The sequence below is a fragment of the Alligator sinensis genome, unplaced genomic scaffold (assembly GCF_000455745.1).
Source record: "Alligator sinensis unplaced genomic scaffold, ASM45574v1 scaffold216_1, whole genome shotgun sequence".
Classification (NCBI taxonomy): domain Eukaryota; kingdom Metazoa; phylum Chordata; order Crocodylia; family Alligatoridae; genus Alligator; species Alligator sinensis.
Window position 1 is genome coordinate 4,525,406 of NW_005841868.1, and position 10,658 is coordinate 4,536,063.

The following is a 10,658-nucleotide window of genomic DNA, read 5'->3' on the forward strand; positions in this document are numbered from 1 at the left end:
GGGGGGAATGTTTTAGAATTTAGTTGTTCCATTCCTCCATTAGCCCCCATAAAAAGGGGCTACTAGTTAGCCAGGTGGGCCTTGCCCATGATAAACAATCAGATGGACAAAAAGACCAGAGCTTCTGGGGCACAGCCAATTGGACACTACCCCTTGTCCCAGCTGGACTGCTGCAGCAGCCCTAACAGAGTTCTCTGCACCCTCTACCCACTGCAGCAGTTCAGCAGTGGGGGCTGCTGCCTTGCTGTGACCTGCCGTCATCTGTGACAGCATGTGGCCCCAAGGCTGTGCACCTGCCAGACCCAAATGGGATTGCATGGCCTCAGCAGAGGCATCTGCACCTCTGGGCCAGTTGCTAGTGGGCTGTAGCTTTGTTGGTCTTTGTGCAGCGGGACTGCCATCTGGGCAGCTATCACCTGGAAGATGTTATCAGTGTGGTGGCCTGCTTTGAACTGTCAAAGCATGTCCTCCTGGCCCCAAGTGGCTAGGAGGTCAGCACCTCCAACTAAGTCGTGGGTGCCAGCCCTGAGCAGGAGCCTCTGCCTGCATTCTGCCACCTGCCTCACTAGCAGGAATTCTGGTGTTCCCCATTTAAAAAGTGCAAAATCTCTGATGATAAATTCCCAAATTCATTCCTTAAAATACCCCCAAAATCCATGTTCTCCCACAATTAAAATAAAAGACCACTATATATATATGAGAGACAGAGAGACTGATCAGTTGGGCAATGTTTTATTGATATATTTACAAATCTAAAGAAATTTGGAAGCCTACCAGTGTCTCTATAGTCAAAATAAATTCTAAACATCTAAATGTTCTGTTTGCTTTTGGTTTTCTTATCGTAGAACAATTTGAGCTCCCCGACCCTTTCACTAACTAGAATGTGGGGACAGCTGCTGCTGCCAGGTCTCATCCTGTCTAGCGGCTGGGCATAATGGGTGTGTGATGGGGAGATGTGGGGTTTGCAGGAAGGGGGTGGGAAGGAATGTGGGGGAATGGTGTGGGGGGAGGCTGCTCACCCCTCAGCACATGTACTGCCCACCCCCTGCCCTGGGCCCACAGCTTACCCCCACAGCAGCAGCAGTCATTGGGCACTCGGGGCCCGCAGTGACCAGAGCCCCCAGCAGCACGGCACAGCCCTGGCTGCCTCAGACCCGGCACTGCCTGTGCCACTCATTGCGGGTCCAGCTCAGCACAGTGCAGCGTGGTGTAGGGCCGTGCACCTTCAGGCAGCCCCAGGCCACTTGGATTGTCACCCGGGGCCCCGTGCCGCTTGCAGGGACCAAGTGTCGCACCAGGCTGGGTCCTGCCTCTGGTGGCAGCGCTGTGGGACCCACGGTGTGTGCAGGGAGAAAGCGTGGGGCAGGACCCAGCCCGGTGCAGCCCACTAGCACACCTTTGCATAGGACCAGGAGGCATGGCTCCAGGACACAGCTCCCGCGCAAAAGCGTGTTAGCTGCATGGCTCGGGTCAGGTCAGGCTGGCCAGGCTCGTTTTCCATGAGGCTCAGGCAGCGATGCTCTACAGTCCATCGTAGGTACAGCACTGCGACTGCATTGCTGCCTGAGCTTCATGGAAGACACGCCCAGGCAGCCTGACCCAACCTGACTCAGCCCAGGCTGCGCAGCTAGTGTGCCTGTGCACAGGAGCCGCACGTCCTGGTCCTGTGCAAAGGTGCGCTAGTGGGCCATGCCAGGCTGGGCCAGGTTGAGTCCTGCCACGCACTTTGTTGAGGGGCTTGAATGGGGGCCACCGCATGCCTGCTGCCCCCCCCCCCCCCCCCAGGCAGGTGAAAGCAGCCTGCATGGCTGTGGCCTGGCTGTGGGCACAGCCGACGGTGACAGAGCTGTGAGACTCAGGCTCTGAACGGACCTGGCCCAACCCACTAGCGCATGGGTCTCCCAGTCCTGTTCAAAACCGTGCAGCAGCGGGCCGGGCCCGTTCAACATATAGAGCCCAGGTCACACAGCACCATGTTGCTGCCCACTGTGCCCGCAGCTGGGCTACAGCCGCACTAGCTGCTTTGATCCATGCTGCGGGGGGGTGGGGGGTGGGCAGGCATGTGGCAGCCCCCACTCAAGCCCCTCCGCAAACTCACCCACAGACTGTACATCCCCCTGCCACTCCTCACCCCCACATCCCTGCTTACCTGTGACAGTGTCCGGTCCCAATCCTTGCTGTGCTTTTGCTTGTCCCAGCACGCTAAGGGTTCATGCCCTGCATGCTGGGGCAGCAGGAGCACCATAGAGATGCTCTAGCCAGAAACCAAAGCACCACTCTGGAGGACCAGCTCCCTGGTTCCCCCGTGTTTTATTTTGATACCTGATTATCCAGGTATCAATGTTTGAGCCCGCGCTGCAAATATGCAGCATGGGGAACATTTTTTTGTTCCCAGTGTGCATCTTGCTGCGTCTCGGATTGCTTTGAGATGCGGCAAGAGGCACATGCGGGCTCGTCTGGATGCAGCCGCTAGGATTAAATCACTGGGGCACATGTCCCCGGGATACAGACTAACTGGTTCAACCCTTGGCATCTTTGCTGAGACTTTCAGCTAGATCAGGGGTGGGCAAAATACCGCCCACAGGCTGCATCTGGCCCGCCAGGCACTTTTCACCTCATCCATGGTGCCACCCAATGAATTATGCCCTGCTCAGACCTTCCCCCCCGCGAGGCTGAGTGAGGCGCCCATGCATATACTCCCTCAACTTACCCTATTGCGCCTTGCTCCCAACCTCTTGGGTGGAAGGGCTCTGTCCAGCCAGCAGCAGCTTCTGGGCAGGGCTCCTACTGCAGCCACCCCATGGGAACCTGCTTGACTTCCTAAAGTCAACTCACTTGGGACAGCAGGTAGGGAAGCAGTGGGGCTGGTGAGTGGCAGGGTGAAGTTGCAGTTGGGTAGAAGCGTGGAGCCTATGCCCAGGGGGGCAGCAGGAGTGCAGAGCTTGGCTGGGCAGGGTGTGGGTATGAGGGTGGCAGGTGTAGGGACTCCCCACACACTCCCCTCATGGCATGCAGCTCCTGCTGCCTGGCAGCAACAACAGGTAGGGAGGTCAGGGTGCTCGTGCCTGGCGCAGGCGCCCAGTAGGGCACGGCTCTGGCCAGCGCTGTATGCACAACCCCCATCTACATATACGCACACCCCTACATAACCTTATGCCCCCCTACACAGCCACACCCTCTCAACCACCCCTCATAGCCTGACACCCCACCATACACACAATAGAAAAGTGACACTATTTTTGAGTTATGATGCAATCCTTTGTATATACAGTACACAATCATAAGTCATGACACATTTTTTTGTAATAAAATTAAAATATAGTAGGTGTTTGAGTTTTAATGTATGATTTGGTTATTTTCTGGTTCTAAGATGGCAACCCGCCCCTCCCAAAAGGATTGTGGGGGAGGGGGGCAGCAAGGGGAGGGACTTCTGGTGACAAAGGTCAGGGATTAGGGAGCAGGACTTCCAGTCCCAGTGTGGTGACCAGGGGGCAGGGCCACTGTCAAGGGGCTATGCGACCCCTGACAGCTTGCCAAAACTTGTTAAGCGTCCTTCCAACCGAAATAATTGCCCACCCCTGACCTAGACCTCAGTTGCAAGTTGAGATTTTGCCCACTGTACTCCGACTTCAATGCCAGAATTTATAAGAGCCAGATAGCAGGTAGTCAGTACCTTTATATACCTAAACTAAAAGGCTCTGAGCCTTTCAACAGAAACACTAGATATAGATTATATATCATTCTGCTCAGTGTTCTCTCAAACCGTGGAAAACAAAGTCCTTCTTTACTAATGACTTCAAAAGATACAATTTCCTATAAGAGGTAGGCGAAATCATCCCTTTCCTTTACCCCAGCTCTAAGTTAGGGCTAGAGACACATCCACATATATGAATAGTGTGAAAACAGGTACAATTGTGAAGCCAATTTGAGTAGCTTGCCACAACAACCGAGCTGAAAATGCACTGGCTTAAAGAGCCTTTGTCAGTTTTACTGTCCTGCACTGTGTTACTGTTGAAGAGCAAGATAAAAGATTAACAAGAAGTGCCTCTCTAAATCATGTTTCTTATTTTATTCACCACTTTATAGTATCTTTGCCTCTCAGTGCATGTACCAAAAAGTGACAACTTGTAACTGAACCAGTTTCAATGGAGAATAACTCCTAATTTCTCCAGAGATCTCTCAGGCCATGATCACATCTAACCTCCGTTTCACCCAATTAACTCCGAATAGGCCTTGCAGCACATCCTGAAGGTCACCACATGGAAGCAGTGTCTATACAAGCTCCAGAATCATCGATCCCCCACTAACTGCATTCCAGGCACAAACTGTGAAGAGTTTAGCTGCAGTGCTACAGTACACTCAATGCCTGAGATGCAGGGAATTGGAGCAGGGAAGAATGGGAGGGAAAGGAGATTACCAAAATAGAACTCAAAGCTGAAATTTTCAGATAAAACCAATGCTTTGAACTGCACCCCGAAATTATGATTATTCCACTGGCTTCTAATCATCTCAATCTTTTGCTCCTGTTCTAAGAGTAAGTTAGCAGTTACTTTCTAAACTACTTGTTAATTGCTTAGTGGTATCTTAAGGATAACCCCATAAAGAATATGTTGAAATAATTCAATGTGTGGCAATAACCAGAGATCTCTGCAGCAACATCTCCATCTAATAGGAACGGGTGCAATCTCCTTGCCCTATGCAGATAAAAGCAGGTCTTGGCTATTTTAGAAGTAAAAGAGCACATCAAGGATCCTGGCAAGACATATTAACCCACAGAACTATGATTTCAGTGGAACTCACTTAGGCTCAATTACTTTGATTTACACTCTTAAATAGCAACTTGCCACTGGCTTGCAGCCCAGCCTGCACTGCAGGCCACAAATCTCCACTTCCCTGGAGAACCAAAGATGCCTACTTACCCCTGTCCCCAGTCTCAGTCAACAATAGCAGTAGGGAGGTGTGCTCCAGAGGGAATAGGCAGCGATTCCTCCATGATGGATTAGACCAGGGGAGAAAGAGCGTGGCACACAAAGGCATTTTTCTTGGCATGTGTGCCTTGCATCAGACAGCGGGGAAGGGGCTGGGGCTGCGCTGCCACAACAAGGATCAGGCCCCTCACAGCCCCCCAGCATCTGCTCCTGGCACACCAACATCCCTTGACAGTTGCCCCACTCCCGATTGCTATTCTGGAACCAGAAGTCCTGCCCCCAGCCCCTGACCTTTGCCACTGGAAGTCCCTTTCCTTGCCCTAGAAGTACTCCTTTTGGGAGGAAGGGTGCTACAATCTTGAAACCAGAAAAAACCCCAAATTATATACAAAAAACCCAAAAACAGCTACTATAAAACTTTTATTTTAAAATATTTTTGTACTGGTTTGTGTGTTTACAAAGTGTATCTAGAAGTGACTGCATAAAAGCTCAAAATACAGTCCTACTGTATGTTGTGTGTGGGCAGTAAAGGGGTGTATGTGGCAGGGTGTGGTTGGGGAGTAAGTGTGGTGGGGGGGCTGTGGGGTTATAGCAGGTGGGAGAGAGACGAGCTGGGCTGCCGGCTTCATTGTGTACGGCTGTACCAGACTGCATGCAAGCCTCACGGGATGCAAACAGGCAGACCCCATACCCAGGCTCTGCGCTCCTGCTGCCCCACCCTGGGTCCCTGCTGGTCCCAGGGCACCTGCATGGGCTCCATGCCCACCTGCGCCTGCCATTTCCCTGCATTCCCTCCCACACTTCCCATGTTGCTCCCTGTGAACCCTGCCGCTTCTCGCGCCGCTCCCTGTAGCCCCTGCTGCTTCCCGTGGCTCCTGCCTGCACTGCTCCCAGGAGCCCCTGCTGCTCACTGCGGCCCCTACCAGTTCCTGCACCACTTCTGCATCCTCCCTGCCACTCCCCCCTGCCCACTGCAGCCGCTTCCCTCTGCCCCCGCACCCACTGCTTCCCACTCTGGCTCCAGCCTGGCTTGGGAAGCACCATGGGGCGGTTGGACTGTTCGCAGCCATTTCCCCCTTCCCTCCATCCAATCTTATCTTACTTTCCATTTGGATTGGGGGAAAAGTAGCTCTAGGGTCACGCAGAGGCTTCCAGTTGGGGGCTGAGGGCAGGGAGCTGGGGAAGGAGTGGAGCTGGGCCAGCCTTGCTGCTCAGCCACAGGCTCCCTCTGGGTCCTGCTGCCACTGGCTGCCTGTCATCTTTGACAGACAAACAGGGGCAGATAAAAATTAATTTTCTAAAATTTTCAGAGGCCCTGCAGACTGGATAGAATGGGCTGGCAGAAGATCACATCAGCCTAGTATATCTACCGTACAAGTGTTTCTCTACTTACTCCACAAAACATGACCATCTTAAAAAAAAAAAAAAAAAAAAGGAAAAAAGAGAACACACCAGTAAGCTGTTAATGAACAGCTGGCTTCCACATGCTGGGAGCACTGCCAACCACTTCTGCTAGGCCCTGGCTGTTCATCTTCCTTAGAGCCATCATTTCTTCTCCACCCACCATTTGTCGACTGGATTTGGAGTGTGGAGGATGTCAAAATTTTTAACTTTATCCACGATGGGAATTTTCATGAAAAGGCAAATTTCTCTACTCATGCTGCCTTTGGTTTTAAACAGGAAACGTAGATGTGCAAGAAGGTTCTGTAGAGGTGTTTTTTTGTTTGTTTTATACAGTGTCTGAGCAATGTAACAGATTTTGATTAGGGTCATCAAACTATTTAAAAATGTGATTGCAGTTAGTTGCACGATTAAGAAATTAGTTGCAATTAATTGTGATTTTAACCACACAGCTAAAAACCTCAAAATTATGCACAGAAATTCTGTTATGCAAAATTATGCAGGTACTTTGTATGGTTGGGGGGTGGGTATATGGGGTTTGGAGTCCAGGGAGTGGGGTTCCTGCATACCCTGGCAGGATGTGAGGTACTGTGGGTTAGGAGTGAGGGCTTAGGGGTGCTGTGGCTTGGGAGTGAAGGACAGATAGACGCATGCATACAGACATCACCCAGCAGATAAATGGGGGGGGGCCACAACAGGGGCAGAGGCAGGGGAAAGGGCTGGGGTGAACGCAGCCCCAGGGCCTAGGTGGCTCAGTTCGCGCGTGGGGGGGCGGCAGCGAGCGGTGGCACATGCCCCCCAGATCTGTGTGTGGGGTGGAGGCAGGCTGCTGCTGGAGGCTGGGGCTCTGCACCCTTCTGCCTTTGCCTCGGGGGTTGTGTGCTGGCTGTGCCGCATCCCCTGCTTTCTCTGTGGCAGGAGGCATAGCATAGCATTGCGTGGCTCCTGGGGCAAAGGCAACAGGGCACAGAGCCCCAGTCTATAGCTGCAGCCTACCTCCAACCTGTGCACACATCTGGGGAGGCATGCGCCTCCCATACCTCACCTGGGGTACATGCAGTGGGAGTCCCCCTGCATTGCTGGACAAGCCGCCCATGGTTCTGCCCCACGACCTGCCCCGATGCCCCATTCACCCCAGTCCCAGCCCCTGCCCCACTCCCCCCTCTCACTGTGGGGGCCTCGATCTGCACCCCCCCATGCCCCTTCTCCTTCACAGACTTGCCTGCTGGGTGCTGCTCCACATGCCCCTGAGCTGTGTTCCTGGCTGCCCGCAGGCTGCAGCTGCATGTCTGCGTGTGCCTCTCCCCACTGCTGCAGCTGCCTGGCACCCACACCCAGGCTACCCTGTGGTACTCTGCACTGCCACTGCTGCCCCACAGGGCAGCCTTGAGGTGGCAGTAACAGCAATGAAGCAGAGCCCAGGCACTGGCTCCAAAACCACATGAGCAATTAACATGTTAAAAAAATTAACTCGAACAATGATTAATGCATTAATCACGCATGTCAATTGTGATTAATTGACCGCTCTAATTTGGATGATCCTAAAAGTTCAGAGAATGTATTATAGAACAATGAAGACCTTCTCACATACTCAAGGATACCAAAGATTAGCTGACTGCTTGGAGCACACTGAATTGATTCACCTTTCAGAAAGTATAAAGAAGGCAGAAACAAATCTTTAACCCCAAGAACTTTCAGCATAAGCACCCTAAATGGAACTGCAACTAGACTGCTGCATAACTGGGTTGGTCTTAATATATTACAAATAACATCTAAATGTGAGAACTGAACAGTTCCAATTGAAATATTTCTCACCAAGATTGTGATTTGTTTTAAAAACCAGTCCAAACTGTTCAGGATGAATATATAAGTTACAGCAGGATAAAAAAATGCCATATCACATTTATCAAAATGTAAGTATAGTCATTCATACTAAAGAAGAAGATTCAAAGCAGAAATCAGTGCAAGACACTTGCGCACAGATTTCAGAGAGGGAGCAAAAGGTTTATTTGCCAATTTCTTAATTTGAGTCAGTTACAAAAGTTAAATTAAAAGATCAGCATTTTAAATCAGGCAGGCAATACTCCCTGTATCATCATAAATTCTTTGAAAAATGAAGATTTTTAAAAAAATGCAACTTGGACAAGACCTCAGAATAATATGCTACTTCTGTAAGGAATGAAACAGAGATATGTGAACACCAACAACAGCATTGCAGCAGTCACATACACTAAGTGCTTGCATGACAAACACTAAAAACTGTTGAGATTACATACTAAATCACAATGTCTATACAGCTTTGTCAGGGGAATATCAGATCTCACTAGGCTTATAACCCCTCTGATTACAGGATATAGAATTAAGGACCAAAATATAGCCTACAGTTCCAAACTGGGGGTTAGTAAGCATGCTGGGCTGATGATGTTTCACCTGGTCACATTCTTCCTCCAAAGACAGAGGATCCTAGTTTTTGGTTTACACAGAACAGCAGGGCATCCATATGGCAGCTGTGAGTTCTGTGGCTTTTACTTCTTTCTGCCCCCTCTTTCTTTGAGTGCCAAGTGAATCACAGAGCCACTTGTCATGTTGTAGTAAGCCAAAGAGTTGGAGTCCTTGATGAAGATGCCCTGCAAGAGACAACAGAAAGCCTTAATATTCCCCAAAGGCCAGATCTAGCATTTTGGATCCTGTTCTCACTAAACCTGGGCAATTATGCAGTTCACTGCAAAATGCATGAAGAATTCAAGAAGATTCATAATGTAGAGCACAAATCTCAGCATCTCAGAGAGCCGGCAGTGGAGAAGCATGACAAGCCAGGTTTTAATACCGTTAAAATCACTGGCACAATGTACAGCACTTCCACATTACTATACCCAGAGTGCAAATGACAATTGTAATGGAAGATATCCAAGTATGTTTACTCAAAGAAAAATTATAAGCATTTGAAAAAAAAACTTTTGTCAAACCGTTTCAGGTTGAAGTTTAACAGACCTCATATCTCTGTCCAGGGATGAGTTTCTGGACACTTTAGGGCAACATTCACTGTTTTATATATCTAGATTGTGTGCGCGTGGGAACACACTTTTGCCATTATAAACAAACAAATGACCAAACAACAAACAAAAACTCTTTAAATAACTCTATAGCCTCAAGAAAATGCTAACATTTGACAGCAAGACATGCTCCTTTTGCTGTTCTGGTGAAGGTTTATTTAGACTTGGGAAGGTTATAACAGCTTTAAGAACCCTACGGCATGAATGGACATTATGGGCGCGTCTAGACGAGCACAGACGTTTATTTCCCCAGGGACAATTAGCAGTGGCACATCTTGTGCCACTGCTACTTGCCTCCAGGGAACACCTGTGCCATGCATGCTCTGGTGCACAGGTTATCCTGGGTGGGGTAGGGAAGGCTGGGGCTAGCAAGTGTGCTGGCCTCAGCAGCCTTACATGGGGTCCTGGGGAGTTCCCGGGGTTGCAGCCACAGCAGAAAGCCTGGCCAGGAGCCAGAGCATAGCTCCAGGCAGTCAGGCTCCAGTTTTGGGTGCCATGCACTACCGGCACATGCGCCAACCCACTTTGTTTCAGCATGGGGTTTTTTTTACCCCAAGATATCCCCCCCCCTCCCATTCTGCAATGCAGCAGGGTGGGGAATGCCTGCACGTGTGGTATGTGGTGCTGCAGATGGGTCTGCAGTGCCACATACCACACATCAATGCTTGTCTGGATGTGGCCTATGGTTTTAAGTATTGAGGTTTTTTGGGGGGGAGTAAGTAATTTCAACATTTTGGTGTTCTACAGACAAATAAATGATTTATGTGGCTTTTTAAAATAAGAAATAAGAAAACTCAATAATTCACCCTGCATGAAGTCATTGGAGTACAAATCATGAATGCTCTGTGCATTCCTTTGCATTGTACACTCAATGTGGCAAGGCTCTGAAGGAGTGTTTGCCTGGATGAACAAAGGAAACTAGTATACTTGGACAACAAAGGTTCCAAACTAGCCTTTTGTTAGGCTATACCAGCATAATTTCAGAGAAAGCCTGCTGACTTCAGCAGATTTACACTTGAACTGTCTAGGTGACACTTGGCTCTGCTCTAGCCGGCAAGTGCACTTAATGAGGTATGGTCCTCCATAGAAATAACATGCAATGATATAATTAAAGACTATATTAAAATGCATACAAACAAGAGACTGAGTAAGACTACTCTCTCTCACCAAGTGTACTGTAACATTAAAAAAACAGGTGTGCAAGCAGCAGGGCACCAACTGAAGAGTTAACATAGCCACAAACTCACCTCATACTGTAGCTTCTGTTTCCCTGCAG

The 10,658-nt window shown here is 49.8% G+C and overlaps 1 protein-coding gene across 1 annotated transcript in view; it reads right to left on the bottom strand.

Moving 5' to 3' along the window:
- Nucleotides 1-7,598: 7,598 nt before the first annotated feature.
- Nucleotides 7,599-10,658, bottom strand: part of SF3A1 (splicing factor 3a subunit 1) — a 25,136-nt gene continuing 22,076 nt past the window's right edge. Inside the window, exons 16-17 of the mRNA XM_006016826.3 lie at nt 10,630-10,658; nt 7,599-8,956 (exon numbers count right to left, since the gene is read on the bottom strand). The exon at nt 10,630-10,658 is cut by the window's right edge and continues 1 nt beyond it. Of these exons, the coding sequence (XP_006016888.1) occupies nt 8,855-8,956; nt 10,630-10,658 (131 nt within the window). The 3' untranslated portion in view covers nt 7,599-8,854. The remainder of the gene's footprint in view (nt 8,957-10,629) is intronic.